Here is an 18674-nt window from a genome sequence, read left to right on the forward strand (position 1 = left end):
CTATTGCCAGGCTACAAAGATAGTTTCCTGTGCTTGCTTCTAGAAGCTTTGTAATTTTGCTTTTATAGTTTTTTAGTTTCTTTTGATTTTTGTATTTGACCCATGGATTATTTAGAAATGTATTGAATTTCCAAATATTTGGGGGGAGGGTATCGGTTTCTAATTTAATTTCATTGTGATTAGAAAAAGATTGAGATTATGACTTCAGTGTTTTGAAATGTATTGAGACTTATTTTATAGTTCAGTATATGGTCTGCTTGACAATTCTTAAAGAAAATACATTCTGTAGTTGTTGGGTATAGTGATCTATAGAAATAAGCTGATAGTATTAGATCTTTGTTCTTATTCATTTTTCATGAGGAGGGAGGGTATGGTTAGCCTGTTAAGTTATTGAGAGATGGGGGTTAAAATTGCCAACTTTTATTTGGTGAATTTGTCTTACCCCTTTGGTTATGTCTTTATTTTTTTTTTCTGAGATGAGATGTCACTCTGTCACCCAGGCTGGAGTGCAGTGGCATGGTCACCTGAGCCTCCCAAGTAACTGGGACCACAGGCATGTGCCACCATAGCTCGCCGATTTTTTAAATCATTTGTAGAGACCTGGTCTCACCATATCGCCCAGGCTGATTTCGAAACTCCTGCGCCGAAGCGATCATCCTGTCGTTGCCTCTCAAAGTGCTGAGATTACAGTCATGTGCTACCATGCCTAACCTCAATTTTTGTTTCATGTATTTTGAGGCCCTCATGAGAGCATACACTTTCTATTTGTTCTATGGCTCCATAGTGATTTGTCCTTTTAAGACTATTAAGTGTCCTTTTTAAAAAACCTTTGGAAATATTTTTTGTCTTGAAATCTACTTTGCTATTAATACAGCCACTGTTCTTACTGGAATAAGCCTTGTTATGCTTAGTAGTTTCAGGGTGTATCTTTTTCCATCCATATATTTTGAGCCTGTCCATGTTTATATTTAAAGTAGGTCTCAGGTAAACAGCATACAAATAAGTTTTGCCTTTCTGTCCATTTTCTGTCTTTTAATTGGAACACCAAATCCTTTTATACTTAATGTAATTTTTGATATGGTTGGAATGAGGGCTACCATTGATCCATTGTTTTCTGTTGTTCCTTTTGAAAGCTGCCATTTGGGGGTTAAGGGGATATTTATTATTTAATTATTTAATATTTATTATTAGAATTCTGTGTTTATTGGTTTTGTTTTTGTTTTTTGAGATGGGTTCTTGCTGTCACCCAGGATGGAGTGCAGTGGCACAGTCATGGCCCACTACAGCCTGGAACTCCTGGACTCAGGCCATTCTCCCACTTCAGCCTCCCAGGTACTGGGACTACAGGCATGCCACTGCACCTGGCTAGTTTTTCGTTTGTTTAGTTTTTATAGAGACAGAGTCTCACTGTGTTGCCCAGACTGGTCTCAAACTCTTGGCCTTAAACTGTCCTGCCTCGGCCTCCCAAAGTGCTGGGGTTACAAGTCATTTTAATTTGTTAGATTTTTAACTCTCCCTCTTTTGCATTATTTAGTGGTTCCTCTTGGGATTTCTCTGTCTTCCATAACTTTTTTCAAATTACTTTATGTTACTTTCATACCACATCCTGTAAAAATAACAAGATTGCAGCTATATAGTTAGATTTATTACCGGTCTTCCCTGGCATTTATGCTGTACTTACTTGGATTACATCTGGAGAGGCTGTAAATTCAATGTGTACTTTTTGCTTTGTATATAGTTAAATATATTTTAAAGAAATTAAGAGAAAAAAAGTTGTTGTTTGCTCACATATTCCTCGTGTCTTTCTGAAATCTGAGTTTCCATTTGGTAACATTTCCTTTCAGCCTGAAGAACTTGTAGAGCAGGTTTTATGGAAGTAGATTCTTAGTTTTATCTGGAAATGTCTTTATTTTGCTTTGGGCTTTTGGATCAACTTTATTGATGTGATTTATTTACGATAAACTGCATCCATTTGAAGTATTCAAATTATTTTAGCTGGCAGTGGACTTCTGAATTCATTCTGTCTCCCCGGTAGTAGGCAGCAGCTTAAACTTTTTAGTTTTATTTGGCAGCTTGGCGTCTGCGTTACAGCTGTGTAGTTTATAGGTCCACCAGGGATTTGGGTGGCTTATATGTAGACTTTGAGGTTCCCTTTCTGTGGCTCTTCGTTTCTGCATCTCACCTCCTTTTCTGGCCGGTTGTTCAGTTAACAGGTTTGCTGTTTTCTCTCAGAACTTCAGGTGTTCAGTGACACCAACTCATAAAGAGAACAGGAAGCTCACTCTCAGCCCTTCCCATCTTCTGAGTGTCCTCTCCCATCCAGTTTCTTCTTGCTTTTGGTTGCTCTCATGCCTTCAGATGATTGTTTCTTTATAATTTTTTCCAGAGTTTATAATTACTGTATATCTGAACATTTGTCAGGTAGAAGCTACTCTGCTTTTAGCAGAAGTGGAACTTGTTTTGTTTGTTCTTAATCTGGGGATCATTGGAGACTTAGGATGCTCTTTGTTCAGTTGGGTTAAAAATCAAAGTGGCTCTCCAGACTCCTCAGTACTCACAGTTACTAAATGCTTGTTTCACATGCCAAGACCATATGGTGCTTACCCCGAACCCCTTATCTGCAAGGGATATGTTCCAGGAATCCCAGGGCATACCTGAAACTGCAGATAGTATTGAACCCTGTATGTACTGTGTGTTTTCCTGTAATACATATCTATGATACAGTTTAATTTATAATTAGGCACAGTCAGAGATTAACAACAACAATAAAATGGAACAATTTTAACACTATAATGTAATAAAAGTTATATGAATGTAGTCTCTTTTTCTCTCAAAATATCTTATTGTATATAATATTTTTGGATCGTGGTTAACCGTGGGTCAGGGAAACTGGAAATTAAAACCATGGGTAAGGTAGGCTAATATATATAGCTTTATGTTTCATATTAATACAACAACTGTAGTATATTGTAAGAATTACTTTTTTTTTCCCCCTCAGTTTTACCAATTAGGAAATTGGTACAGAAGGCAGTTAGGGTCCCAAAGTCACATGGCTGGTTGGTGGCACAGCTGGGATTAAAAATCTTGTTTAGTTTTTCTGATTGAAGAACCCACAACGTTGACACTACATGGTGCCATCTTCTTCCTGTATACTTTCATGCTGAAAATAAGTAGAGATAAAAGAATGATGTGAAAGATGAAATATATCATGCAACATGTTATGTTTTAGGAAATGGAAGTTCCGGTATTACCGAAAATCTCTCTACCAATCACCAGTTCTTCATTGCCTACTTTTAATTTTAGTTCCCCTGAGATCACAGCTTCCTCTCCATCACCCATCAATTCGTCTCAATCATTAACAAACAAGGTACAAAACCATTGTATAAATACAGGTGACATTTGTTCTTTCTTAATTCTTTATTTTTAAAAAATCCTATAAACAGTGGTTAATTTTCATTATGGAAATTAATAACTCATAGTAAACGGAAATGGAAATGCTGTTTTGCTTTTTTAAAAAAATATACAGATATATTGGATATATTATAATGGAGTGTTCATCAACTCTTATGCAATACCATAGCAAAGGAGATTCTTGTAAATTTGTTTCCAAGTAGTGTTTCCAATAAGATACTTTTTGGGCAGGAGTGCACTCAGTGTTTCATGTTTTTACTTCTCAGCTAGGCTTAACATCTTTTAATCTGCTCCTGAATTTTTTTTTATTTTTGAGGTGGTGTCCTGCTGTGTTGCCGAGGCTAGAGAGCAGTGGTGCAATCACAGCTCATTGCAGCTTCCATCTCTTGGGCTCAAGTGATCCTCCCACCTCAGCCTCCTGAGTAGCTGGGACTACAGATGTACACCACCACAGCCAGCTAATTAAAAAAAATTTTTTTTTAAATATTTATTTATTTTTTGAGCTTAGAGTCTCGCCCTGTCGCCTAGGCTGGAGTGCAGTGGCATGATCTTGGCTCACTGCAACCTCCACCTCCCGGGTTCAAACGATTCTCCTGCCTCAGCCTCCTGAGTAGCTGGGATTATAGGTGTGCACCACCATGCCTGGCTAATTTTTGTATTTTTAGTAGACACAGCGTTTCACCATGTTGGTTAGGCTGACCTCGAACTCCTGGCTTCAGGTGATCCGCCTGCCTTGGCCTCACAAAGTGCTAGGATTACAAGCATGAGCCACCACTCCTGGCCAAAAAATATTTTTATAGGTGAGGTCTTGCTGTGTTACCCAGGCTGGTCTTGAAATCTTGGGTTCAAGCAATTCTCTCTGTCATGGCTTCCCAAAGTGCTGGGATTACAGGTGTGAGGCACTATACCTGGCCTGCTCCTGAAATTTTAATGCTTGCTTTCTTGCTTTGACTTCTTCTGAACATATTCTTATAGATGTTACTTTACTTTTTTATACAAATATCCACCTCTAAGATTGTGTGTACTCCTAAGAGGAAACCAGATTTTGTAACACTTAAGTTCTGTGTTTTTCAGAACTTAAAGTGAGATTTTTAAATTTAAAAGGAAAAAAACACTTAGTGTCTTTGGAATAATGAGTTTGCTTAATGTCTTTTATTATCACTTTATTTTTCTAAAGTTCTTTTTGTGTCATTTCTTAATAATTTGGAAAATCAGGTACAAATGACCTCTCCAAGCAGCACTGGCAGTCCCATGTTTAAATTTTCATCTCCAATCGTAAAGTCTACTGAGGCAGATGTACTACCTCCATCATCTGTAAGTAACAAGCAAGGAATAGTATATATTTATTTATACTAAATATACATATTTAGTATATATAAAGCCATGTTATATTTTTATCAAATCTAAGATGCCATTGATGGTGAGAAACACTATTATTTTTCTTCCAACTTAAAAAATACTCTGTAAAAAACTTTTGAACAATTGTGTATATTCTTCACTACATAATGTACTCATATGAATATTCATTTTCTTTTGTGCCATTTGAAAGTTAAAATGCAAATACCTGAATTTCCTTAATTCTTCTCCACGTATCCCTTAAGAAAAAGGACATTCCTTTGCATCCCCACAATACAGCTATCATACCCAAGATGTTTGGCATGATCTAATAACGACATGGTCCATATTCAGATTTCCCCATTATCCCCAGACTGTCCTTTAATTGCTGTTTTATTTCTGTTGATCCTAGAGCCAGTTAAAGACTAGGACCTAATCAACTACATTATATTGCATTTAATTAAAACGTATCTTGATTGACCTTTAATCTAGAAAAGTTCTGGGCATTTTTTCTTTCATGATGGAAAAGTAAATGTTTGGGGTAAGAATAATACATAGTTTAATATTCGAACTGCCCCAGATTTGGCATGTTTATATTATTTTAATATGTCAATTTCTGGTTTTGACTGTGTCCTTGCCTTCTGACACAAGTAGATGTTACAGACAAATGTAATTTCCTTGCCACATGCTGAAATCCATCAGTTGTCCCAGAAGTCTCATACTTTTTATTAGAAAATGGCATTCGAGGCCGGGCGCAGTGGCGCATGCCTGTAATCCCAGCACTTTGGGAGGCCGAGGCGGGTGGATCACTTGAGGTCAAGAGTTCAAGACTAGCCTGACCAACAGAGTGAAACACTGTCTCTACTAAAAAAAAAAAAAAAAAGAAGAAGAAAAAAAGAAAATACAAAATTAGCCGGGCGTGGTGGTGCACGCCTATAATCCCAACTACTCAGGAGGTTGAGACAGGAGAATTGCTTGAACCTAGGAGGTAGAGGTTGCAGTGAGCCAGGATTGTGCCATTGCACTCCAGCCTGGGCAACAAGAGTGAAACTCCACCTCAAAACAAAACAAAAAAAAAAAGAAAGAAAATGGCATTCAGAAACTGGAACTGGACATTAGGAACACACCATCATTATTTTATATACTGTTTTGGAGGAAAAAATGTCTGAGAAATTTAAAATGCTGTCTGTCAAATTGTGACATTGCCATTAATATAAGAATCTCACTTTTAGAGATAGTGAAATATGATAAACCATGTCTTAAAATAGGTGAAAGTATGTTTTTGACTTGGGATACAAATAAGCTCTATATCTGTGCCAGGCGCGGTGGCTCACGCCTGTAATCCCAGCACTTTGGGAGGCTGAGGCGGGCGGATCACGAGGTCAGTAGATCGAGACCATCCTGGCTAACACGGTGAAACCCCGTCTCTACTAAAAGTAGAAAAAGTTAGCCGGGCATGGTGGTGGGCGCCTATAGTCCCAGCTGCTTGGGAGGCTGAGGCAGGAGAATGGTGTGAACTCAGGAGGTGGAGGGTGCAATGAGCCAAGATTGCACCACTGCACTCCAGCCTGGGTGGCAGAGTAAGCTCTGTCTCAAAAAAAAGAAAAAGAGAAAAAAAAGCTCCATATTTGATACTTATTGAAAACTAAGTATAAGGATATTCTTTCTCTTTACAGATTGGATTTACATTTAGTGTGCCTGTTGCAAAAACAGCAGAACTTTCTGGTTCTATTGGTACTTTACAGCCAATTATAAGTAGTTCAGGTAAGTAAAAATTTCTCACATTTTAACATAAAAACAATTGCATACAGTAGATTAGTATTTCAAGTTCTTTCACCTTTGGTAATTCTTATAAATGCCTTCATTTGGATGAAATTAGCTCTGAAAAGCAAGTAGGCACTATTATTTAACCTTTTGACAGTGCTTTTTATTAATTATCTTCAGAGATACTTAGCTCCCTAAATGAAAGTGTCAGTTTGGTTTTGAGAGAGATAGACATGGTAGCAAATTTATCCATTATCTTTGTTTAGTCAAAACAAGGTGACAAATTAGTTATAAAGCAAGTCTCATTATAAGAAATTTACAGGTTGTCTACGTTACAGTTGTAGTAGATTTTGTTTCTAGTTTTTACCGTTCAGTTCACAAGCATTTTTATGTATAAAGGTTATGCAGGCCCATGTAGATTGTGATACATAATTTCTGAACTGAAGAAATCACCATCATTGAAGGAAGGAGGCCATGGGTCATGCCTGTAAACCCAGCAGTTTGGGAGGCTGTGGTTAGAGGATTGCTTGAAGCCAGGAGTTCAAGACGATTCTGGGCAGCACAGCGAGACTCATCCCTACCAAAAAAGAAAAGAAAAAGAAATAGCCAGTTGGTGGTGTGAGCCTGTAGTCCCAGCTACTTGGGAGGCTGAAGTGGGAGAATTGCTTGAGCCCGGAAAGTCGAGGCTGCAGTGAGCTATGATTGCATTACCACACTAGAGCTGGCTGATAGAGCAAGACCCTATCTAAAATAAAAGAAAAGAGAGAAATAAATAATCAGAGAATTAAAACAGATTTTTTTTTTTTTAATTGAGACGTGGTCTCGCTCTGTTGCCCAGGCTGGAGTGCAATGGCACGGTCTTGGCTCACTGCAACCTCTGCCTCCCGAGTTTAAGTGATTTCTCCTGCTAGTAGCTTGGAGTACAGGTGCCTGCCACTATGCCGGCTAATTTTTTTTTATTTTTTAATTGTGAGACAGAGTCTCGCTCTGTCCCCCAGGCTGGAGTGCAGTGGCACGATCTCGGCTCACTGCGAGCTCCGCCTCCCGGGTTCACATCATTCTCCTGCCTCAGCCTCCGGAGTAGCTGCGACTACAGGCGCCCGCCACCACGCCCAGCTAATTTTTTTCTATTTTTAGTAGAGACGGGGTTTCACCGTGTTGGCCAGGATGGTCTCAATCTCCTGACCTCGTGATCTGCCCACCTCAGCCTCCAAAAGTGCTGGGATTACAGGCGTAAGCCACCACGCCCGGCTCCCTGGCTAATTTTTTGTATTTTTAGTAGAGACAGGGTTTCACCATGTTTTGGCCAGGCTGGTCACGAACTCCTGACCTCAGGTAATCTGCCCGCCTCAGCCTCCCAAAGTGTTGGGATTACAGACATGAGCAGCTGTGCCCGGCCGAATTTTTTTTTTATAATGGTGTTTTTCTTTTAAGTGTTTGGGAAAATCAGAAACACCTGAGCTGAGTTACTCAGGTCAAGAATTTTGAGCAAGGGCATTTTACCCAAGAAATATAAACACAAAGCTCAAGGGCACAGGAAAAAGAGAAAAAGCATGACACACTTTAGAATTGTAAATAATTTGTCATGAGGTTGGAGAGGTAGCTTTAAATCCTAAAAGTTCTGAAATTCTATGCTAATGAATTGGATTTTATTCTGCTTACAGCAGGGAGATGTATTTTTTCCTGGGGGTGAGATGGATTTGAGTATAGTGATAGCAGTGTGGTGAGTGTTAGTATGCGTTGGAGTGGCGTGTTAGAGGCAGAAACATGAGTTGGGAGATATTACCCTATCCAGAAGCATTTCTTCAAGGATATTCTGAGTTTGGGAATTTTTAAAAACTAGGTCCTCAAAAGATAGATTAAAAAACAAAAAGAATCAGGACATAGAAGCTAATGAGATATCTTTGGCTTTGAATGATCTTGAAGATAAGAGTCCAGATTATGGAAGTGGCCCAAACTAAGAATTTGACTGGTATGTTCACAACCTTATCTTTTTTATTTTATTGGCTAACACAGCCTTACGTAATAGAAATTAATAAGCAATTTCCATTGTACTTCCTATCACAAAGGTTTTTTTTTCTTTAATGTTAACTATGAATTCAAGAGGATTAAACCTTTTCAAATTACCAATTTCATGACTTATTATGAGAAAAGGCATTAAAATATTTCCCACTTTTTGCTAATGCGTTACTAATGATAACTGAATAATTAACCATTTGTTACAACAGCTTTGTTTCATTATATCTCGGGAAGTTACCCAGATTTTTTAAGGAGTCGGTTATGAGTGTCGTATTTAGAGTTGTGTGTTCTCACTTTGACACCATTGGTTCTCACCACTTCTATCATTTAAAAAAGCTAATTCAAAATGTGGAAGTCATGATTACTTTGTGACAGGAGCTAAGTTTTCCATTATCTCCTTTTCCCATCTTTTTGAGCATACTTTAGGGAATCCTAACATTTTTACCTTAAATTACTAAAAACAATTTACCTTTCATTATAAAGAAAGATAGAATGTGATTAAATTATAAGTTTTCTTTGTTTTGGCATAGTTGTAAGGGTGGTGGTTATTTTTGGTGGGGATGGTTGGGGGGTGTGTTGCACATTCTGTCACCCAGGCTGGAGTGCAGTGGCACAATCTCAGCTCATTGCAACCTCCATCTCCTGCGTTCAGGTGATTCTTGTGCCTCAGCCTCCCGAGTAGCGTGATTACAGGCACCTGCCACCATGCCTGGCTAATTTCTGTATTTTCAGTAGAGATGGGGTTTCGTCATGTTGGCCAGGCTGGTCTTGAACTCCTGACCTCAGGTGATCTGGCCGCCTAGACGTCTCAAAGTGCTGGGATTACAGGCATGAGCCACCGTGTCTGGCCTACATTTTCGTTATTGTGATGAAGTTGACATGATATAGCCATTTTAAAGGGAATAATTCAGTGGCCTTTAGTACCTTCACAGTGTTGTGCAGCCACCACTTTTATCTAGTTCCAAAACATCACCCTCAGCAGGAAACCCCTGTCCGTTAAAAAGTTGCTCCCCATTCTGCCTTCCCCCTAGCTACTGTCAACTTGTGTTCTGTCTCTATGGATTGACTTACTCTGAATATGTCATGTAAGTAGAATCATATAATGTGGCTTTGTACAGCTGAGTTCTTTCACTAAGCACAGTGGTTTCAAGGTTCTTATGCCTCAATACTTCATTCCTTTTATGGCTGAATAATATTCCATTGTATTGATGTGCCACAGTTTATTTGTTCATCCATTAATGGACATTTGGACTGTTTCCACCATTTGGCTATTGTGAATAGTGCTGCTGTGAACATAAGTGTACATGTATTTGTTTGAGTACTGGTTTCAGTGCTTTTTCATATGTGCCTAGGAATGGAATTGATGGGTCAGATGGTAGTTCTGTATTAAACTTTTTGAAGAATCACTAAACTGTTTTCCACAGTAGTTGAACCATGTCACATTACCACTAGCAGTAACACAATTTCACCAACACTTAGTATTTTCTCTTTTTTGACTATAGCAATCCTAGTGGATGTAAAGTAATACTTTGTTGTAGTTTTGATTTGCATTTCCCTAATGCAAATGATGTTGCATTTTTTCAGGTGTTTGTTGTCCATTTAAATATCTTAGGGGAGGAATGCCTTTCAAGTCCTTTACCCATTAAATAAGTTTGTCTTTTTGTTACTAAGTTATAAGAGTTCTTAGTCTGTACACTAGATCCTTACCAGATACATGATTTGCAGAGATTTTTTCCCATTTATAGATTGTCTTTTCACTTTCTTGATAATTTCTTTGAATGGACAGAGGTTTTAAATTTTGATGAAGTCCATTTTTTTCTTCTGTTGCTGTGCTTTTCGTATCATATCTAAGAATACATTGCCAAATCCATGGTCTTGAAACTATGCTCCCTAAGTTTTCTTCTAAGAGTTTTATGATGTTTATGTTGTATTAAATGGATATTGATCATTTTGAATTTTTGTTTATGGTGTGAGGTAGGGAAAGGTTTTTTTCCAAAGTACTTTACCTACTACTTTTTAAATTATTTAGGCAAACACTTAAAAAGGAAAACTTGGTTATTAGTATATTTCATTATGGAAAACTTCATTCTCAGAAGTATAATTGTAAACTGAATCGCAATATGCTATTTAGCCAGCTTCAACTTTTACCATTTTGACCCATCTTGTTTCTTCTTTCTTTCTTTCTTTCTTTTTTTTTTTTTTTTCGAGACAGAGTCTCGCTGTGTTGCCCAGGCTGGAGTGCAGTTGTGCAAGCTTGGCTCACTGCAAGTTCCACCTCCCGGGTTCACTGAGGCACCTCCTGCCTCAGCCTCCCGAGCAGCTGAAACTATAGGCTACAGGCACCTGCCAGGACACCCTGCTAATTTTTTGTATTTTTAGTAGAGACGAGGTTTCACCATGTTAGCCAGGGTGGTCTCGATCTCCTGACCTCATGATCCACCTGCCTCGGCTTCCCAAAATGCTGGGATTACAGGCGTGAGCCACCGCTGCCTGGCTTTTTTTTTTTTTTTTTTTTTTTTTTGAGATGGAGTCTCGCTCTGTCACCAGGCTGGAGTGCAGTGGCACGATCTTGGCTCACTGCAACTTCCGCCTCCCAAGTTCAAGCGATTCTCCTGCCTCAGCCTCTCAAGTAGCTGAGAATACAGGTGTGCACCACCAAACCCAGCTAATTTTTGTTATTTTTAGTAGAGATGGGGATTCACCATATTGGCCAAGATGATCTCAATCTGCCCGCCTTGGCCTCCCAAAGTGCTTGGGATTACAGGCACGAGCCACTGTGCCTGGCCACATCTTGTTTCTTATTGTTTCTTTTGTTCCATCCCTCCTCTCCTCATCACACACAGAAACTTACATGTCAGGTCACTTTGAAACAATCCCAAACATCTTAATTTCATCTGTAAATAGAAATCGCCCCTTAAAAATACAACGATAAAACCATTATCACACTGAAAATACAGATCTCTAAATATAAGGATACAAGTTTAGAAAGCATAAAAAGTAAAAGCAGTAAGTCACTCATCTTACTGCTAGCAGCTACCATTACTCTTTAGATGTACACATTCTAGACTTTCCAACCTGCTTTTACCCATAACTATGCCTTTAAGAATGATTTTTGTGGGCCAGGCATGATGCCTCATGCCAGTAATGCCAGTGCTTTAGGAGGCCAATGTGGGAGGATCACTTGAGGCCAGGAGTTTAAGACCAGTCTGGCCAGCCATAGCGAGACCCCATGTCTACAAAAAAGTAAAAATAGTTAGCTAGATGTGGTGGCATGCAGCTGTGTTCCTGGCTACTTGAGAGGCTAGGATGGAAGGATTGCTTGAGCCCAGAAGTTTGAGGCTGCATTAAGCTGTGATTGCACCACTGCACTCCGGCCTTGCTCACAACCAGAACACTCACTCTCTGTTTTGAAAAAGAATGGTTTTTGTGGCTGCATAAGTATTTCATCATGTCACTGTTAGATAATTTATGTAACCATCCCTTATTAAATATTTTACCATATAGGTTTTCAATATTATAACTGAAGGATATTTTCGATTATATTAATAGTGTGAATTTCTAAAAATGAAATAATTGCTCAGTTGAAAATTAATTTTTTGATTAGTTTTGTAAATTGTTGTGTAATCAAATAGATATTTCATGCAGTGGATGGACTTGCCCTAGTTGCCATATCCTCTCCAGTTTTTTAGTTTGAGTTTTTTGATTATCAGTCAGTTCATTGGGCGACAGTTATAGTTTATATTTTTTTGCCTTTTTATTGGTGGGGGGAGTTATACAGTATGGGAATAGTGTTTTTATCTCCTTGTAATGGCAAATTAACCCTATAAAGTCATTTGTTTATTGAATTACAGTGACTTTTTTCATGAACTCTTATCCAAAAGATGGTTTTGAAAGATTTTTTAAAATGCATTTAAGAGTCCAGTGTTTTATTTGGCATAATGTTTTTTACAATTAAAAATATTACAGCTCACGATGTCACTGCAGTGAACAGTACAAGTTGTAAGAAGACACCACCTGAAGATTGTGAGGGTCCTTTTAGACCTGCAAAAATCCTGAAAGAAGGAAGTGTTCTAGATATTCTAAAAAGCCCTGGTAAGATAATTAAAAGATAAGCCTTTTAATTACAAACTCATGATCTCATTTTAATGTCATTTTGTATTATACTTGAGGCTTTTAAAAATTTCTGACTAGTTTGGTAGGAGATTTACTTTTGAATAGAGATATAGTTAGGTGTAATTCTTTTGCTGGAAATATCTTACAAGCCTTACTTCTTTGGAATTTAAGGACTATACTAAAATGAAATCTCTCAGAGGCAAATGTAGGAGGAGAAAATGGATTCTCCATTAATAGAGACAGGCCGGTAAGGACTAAAGAGGGAGTAAACCTGATGATACACATAGACATGTCTTTCTCTTACGATAGCGCTGAACTGCCTTCTTGAATTATTCCCCAGTTTGGTAAATATGGAACAAGGCCAAGTGGAAAGCATTTGCTGAATTATAACATACATAGGGAACATTACTCACTTGAATTGAAGCAAGATTTGAAAGCTAGTAGGTAATAATTAGAAAGGGGATAAATAATTCTCAGATAAGAATAATTTTTTGTTTGAAAACAAAGAGGATGTTCCTAATTCCATTTGTGACGTGTAGTTTAAGAATGTAAAACTGACCGGGCGCGGTGGCTCACGCCTGTAATCCCAGCACTTTGGGAGGTTAATACGTGTGGATCACTTGAGGCCAGGAGTTCGAGACCAACCTGGCCAACATGGCGAAACCTCATCTCCATTAAAAATAGAAAAAATTAGCTGGGCGTGCTGGCGTGCACCTATAGTCCCAGCTACTCAGGAGGCTTGAACCTGGGAGGTGGAGGTTGCAGTGAACTGAGTTTGAACCATTGCACTCTGACCTGGGCGACAGAGCAAGACTTTAAAAAAAAAAAAGAATGTAAAATTGTCTGCGAGATAATCTAATAGCTCAGAAATAATTTAAACTTACCCACCAGATGTGTCCATGTGTAATAGGATAGGTTTTTTTAAAAAGTAAGATTGGCTTTTACAGCAGGATTTAGAAGCATTCAATTTTTGTGGTCCAGCTCTCTCATTTTATAGATAAGCATACTCCCTACGGGAGTCCAGTAGCTTAGACAGTTCCATGCAGTTATGGCAGAACTCCAGAATGCTTGTACTCGAATTAACCAAGTAGTAGGCAAGCATCAAATGTGTATAGTCTGTCTTATGTATCTGGGGTTACACTTTGCATTCATGATGCCAGCCTCCCCCGGCTCCCTTTTTACTTCTTAAATAGGAAACGTTTGGGGAGAATCTTCATTTGACTGAAATTAGGAAAATCTGAAAAAGTGGGAAGAAAAAAATCTGTAATGCCTTGAGATGGTTACTGTTAACATATTGCCAATCTTAGTGATGTAAATTAATCATAAGCAAAATAACACATGTTGACCACTAGGAATAACTCAAGTATGTGGTATTTTGTCCTTAGGCTAAAAATAGCTCTAGGCTTGATTATTTTGTGGAACTAGAAAACCTCTCGTAACCGTCTACATCTTCTTTCCTTTTAATTTTTCTTTGGCGGGTAAAGGCTGTAGAAACAGATCACAGATGGTGTTGGTGTGTGTAAGACAAAAGTTAACTGGTCCTAAGTAAACATTACAAAGTCATTCTCATGAGTAAAATATAGCTTGAGTGAATGAACTCAATGACAGCAGTTTTGGTAACACAAAGACTTGCTCAGCTGATTTTACTGAAGCTAGAGGATAGCACAGTGGTAGGTTATGACTGGACAAAATTTAAAGATGATATTGAAGCCATTTGGCATAGTCAATGGAACACAAAAGAAGAAACGGATGAAGGAGTAAGAGGACTGAGTATTCTGTGTTTGTAGAAAGACAGAATATAACAAAATATGGATGGCAATAATACCTATCAGTAAATTAGCCAAGGAAAGCATCCAGCTAGAAATTCCTTGAAGGAGGAGGTGATATCCTGTAAACACAACATCTTTTGTGGAATTTTAAATGGTCTAAGTCTAACTTACTAGGTGAATGATAAATATGATTAAGTGAAAAACAACTCTTAAGTAGTTCATCTTGGATTGTAGTAAGTGTGCAGTGAGGTAAATGTCTTCTCAGTAATAATCAAATTAATGCTTTGATTTATAAAGCTTCTCTAACGTTGTTTTTGCACTCTCTCCTTTGTTCATTGTAGGTTTCGCATCACCGAAGATAGATTCTGTTGCTGCTCAGCCCACCACAACAAGCCCAGTAGTTTATACAAGACCAGCAATAAGTAGCTTTTCTTCTAGTGGAATTGGGTTTGGGGAAAGTTTAAAAGCTGGGTCATCATGGCAGTGTGATACATGTCTACTCCAGAACAAAGTTACAGACAACAAATGCATAGCCTGTCAAGCAGCAAAATTGTCACCCAGAGATACTGCTAAACAGACTGGAATTGAAACACCAAACAAAAGTGGCAAAACAACTCTTTCTGCACCAGGGACAGGTTTTGGAGACAAATTTAAACCAGTGATAGGCACTTGGGATTGTGATACCTGTTTAGTGCAAAATAAACCTGAAGTGATAAAATGTGTAGCCTGTGAAACACCGAAACCTGGAACTGGTGTGAAGCGAGCTCTTACATTGACAGTGGTTTCGGAAAGTGCTGAGACTATGACTGCTTCATCTTCCAGCTGCACTGTGACCGCTGGTACCTTAGGATTTGGAGATAAATTCAAAAGGCCTGTTGGATCTTGGGAGTGTTCAGTATGCTGTGTTTCTAATAACGCAGAAGACAATAAATGTGTGTCCTGTATGTCTGAGAAACCAGGTATGTTTTTGGCTTTATGGAGTAATTTTGCTTATTACTTTAGTCGAACATTTTAATTTATTCTAAGAATCCCTGTTTTAGATGTTTCAGGATGAGCATTTCTCATACATACTAATTTTTCTAAACTATCTTGAGATAAAAATGTCTTGTTTGCAGCTAGATCTTTATGTTCAGTTAGGATAGGTTATGTGTTAACTATTCTGGTATATATGCCAATCTCCTCTTTCTGTACAATTTTATCAGAAATTTGTTCAAAGTTGACTAATACCCATGCTGAAAGATCTTAGAATGGGGTAATATTTCTCAAACCTTTGTATAGAGTAAAATACTACTTCTCAATATAGAAATCAGGATAGCTAGTGGTCATATACAGAGAAGGTTTCTTTAAGGGGTAGGCTATAGTCGTTAATGAAGAGGCTATAGCTGTTGCAATGATTGTAAATTACCAAGTCACTAATTCTAATCTAGGCAGCCAGAAACAATGGAGTTAGTTTTGAGTTTTTTCTGTTCCTCTGTTCAAAGTTGGAAGAATTAGTGAAGATTCATATTGAATCTTTAATTCATCCAGGAGTGGCTCTGATGGTTTTGTAATATTATATAATTATATGGTGCAGATATATGATAATATGGATATCCGGGGAATTACACTGTTTTCAATGCATTATTCATGAATACGCAGTTTTGTGTCCGTAATGTACAGCTCTGAGTTACTAACCCTAGACCCCTTGCCTGAACCCTCATGCCATATTTCTGATTCCTACTGGATATTTCCCTATGAGTGAGATTTTAGAATCTTCATTTCTTTCCTTTTTTTGAGACAGAGTCTCACTGTGTCACCCAGGCTGGAGTGCAGTGGCACGATCTTGGCTCACTGCAACCTCCGTCTCCCAGGTTCATGCAATTCTTGTGCCTCAGCCTCACGAGTAGCTGGAATTACAGGTGCATGCCACCGCGCCCGACTAATTTTTCGTATTTTCAGTAGAGACAGGGTTTCGCCATGTTGGCCAGGCTGGTCTCTGACTCCTGACATCAAATGATCTGTCTGCTTTGGCCTTTCAAAGTGCTGGGATTACAGGGGTAAGCCACCGTGCCTGGCCTAGAATCTTCATTATGAAATATCTTTGTCTTCCTATCTGGTACCCCTGCCTCACCTACAGAAAGAAAGCCCTTGATGTATGCAAGAAAGCAAAATTAATTTTAAGTTGATGGGGAGTAACAGAACTTTGAGTCAGGAAGTAATTTGTTACACATGAACAAAGGAAGCTCACATAAAGAACTTGGACTTCATCCTTTCAGTGATGAACCATCATTTTCAGCAGAGGAGCGATACAGTCAAGTTCGTATTTTTGATGAGTCAACTCTGGCTTTTTAGATAATGGATTTGAAAACAACAAAATTTGGAGACCAGAAGATAGATTAGGAAGTGGTATCAATCATATAGACAGTAGGCCAGACACCGTGGCTCACGCCTGTAATCCAAGCACTGGTAGAGGCCAAGGCGGGTAGATTGCTTGAACGCAGTTCAAGACCAGCCTGGGCAACATGGTGAAGCCCTGTCTCTACAAAAAACACAAAAATTAGCCTGGCTTGGTGGCACCCGCATGTAGTCCCAGCTACTTAGGAGGCCAAAGTGGGAGGATTGCTTGAGCTCGGAAGGTGGAGGTTGCAGTTAGCTGAGATCATGCCACTGCACTCCAGACAGAGTTCGACCCTGTCTCAAATAATGATAGGCTGGACGTGGTGGCTCACTCCTGTAATCCCAGCACTTTGGGAGGCCGAGGTGGGCGGACCATGAGGTCAGGAGATTGAGACCATCCTGACTAACACGGTGAAACCCTGTCTCTACTAACAATACAGAAAATTAGCCAGGCGTGGTGGCAGGCGCCTGTAGTCCCAGCCACTCGGGAGGCTGAGGCAGGGGCAGGAGAATGGCATGAACCCGGGAGGTGGAGCTTGCAGTGAGCCGAGATCATGCCGCTTGCACTCCAGCCTGGGTGACAGAGCGAGACTCAGTCTCAAAAAAAAAAAAGCCAAGCTTGTACACCTGCGGGGTGCATGTGGCTCGGGATGGCTGTGAATGAGGCTCAACACAAATTTGTGAGTTTTCTTAAAACATTATGAGATTATTTTGCTATTTTTTATTTTTTTTTAAACTCATCAGCTGTTGCTAGTGTTAGTATATTTTACATGTGGCTCAAGACAATTCTTTTTGTCCAGTGTGGCCTAGGGAAGCCAAAAGGTTGGACCACCCCCTCCCTCCCCCGCCGATATAGGCAATAGATAATGGACTGATTGAACTGAATAAGGAATGGAGGACGTACAATTAAAGACATTGATTTCAAGATGCTGATGTCAACATTCAGATGTATGTAATGTGGCCAGGCATGGTGGTTCACGTCTGTAATCCCAGCACTCTGGGAGGCTGAGGCAGGCAGATCACCTGAGGTCAGGAGTTTGAGACCAGCCTGGCCAACATGGCAAAACCCTGTCTCTACTAAAAATACAAAAATTAGCCAGGCATGGTCGTGGATGTCCGTAATCCCAGCTACTTGGGAGGCTGAGGCAGGAGAACAGCTTGAACCTGGGAGGTGGAGGTTGCAGTGAGCCGAGATTGTGCCACTGTACTCCAGCCTGGGCAACAGAGTGAGACTCTGTCTCAGGAAAAAAAAAAAAAAAGTTGTATGTAAGGCCTTTGGGTACACCCTTTGGGTAGAGATGTGGATTTGGGGTCATTAGTCCATAGTTTTGGTATTTGAAGTCATGAGAGTAGAGTTGAGTGAATAGAAAAGATGGCCTGAAATGAAAGTCTGCTGGCTTATAGGGAGTGGCAGGAATAAAGCTTTTGAACAGTTAATCTTTTAAAAAGGTGCAACAAAGAGGAAAAACAAAAACTACATGGCACTGGTTGCTTCAGAGGAGGATGGATTTCAAAGGAACAAGATCAGAGGTCTCCATAAAAAGGCTATTATTCAAGCAAGAGATGGGGTAGTGGTTGGGGTAATGTTGGGGGTGCATGAACCAGAATAGCAGCAGAAGAGTCAGAAATTGATTGAAATAGATTTGAGAAAAATGTAGAGGAGGAGTAGTATCCAGCCAGGCTAACCAAGTAGACAGTGGAGTCACCAACTAAGAGACTACAGTGACAAGCTCAGAAGTGTAGATTAGGAAACTGTTTTGTTGGAATTTAAAACCACTGGAGTAAATGAGAGCTTGTGAGGACAGTGGGCCAAGATGGAACCCCAGGGAGCAATTTGGTTGGCAAGATAGAAGAGAACATACCTATAAAATGTAGAGATCATTTAGG

General features: G+C 39.2%; 1 protein-coding gene across 3 annotated transcripts in view; it reads left to right on the plus strand.

Moving 5' to 3' along the window:
* Positions 1-18674, plus strand: part of NUP153 (nucleoporin 153) — a 101808-nt gene that overhangs the window by 66950 nt on the left and 16184 nt on the right. For all 3 annotated transcript variants that reach the window (XM_015135559.3, XM_015135558.3, NM_001261594.1), the window contains 5 exon segments: positions 3230-3367; positions 4627-4725; positions 6423-6510; positions 12496-12621; positions 14753-15370. In XM_015135559.3, coding sequence (XP_014991045.3) covers positions 3230-3367; positions 4627-4725; positions 6423-6510; positions 12496-12621; positions 14753-15370 — 1069 coding nt within the window.

This window comes from Macaca mulatta, chromosome 4, assembly GCF_049350105.2.
Source record: "Macaca mulatta isolate MMU2019108-1 chromosome 4, T2T-MMU8v2.0, whole genome shotgun sequence".
Lineage (NCBI taxonomy): Eukaryota > Metazoa > Chordata > Mammalia > Primates > Cercopithecidae > Macaca > Macaca mulatta.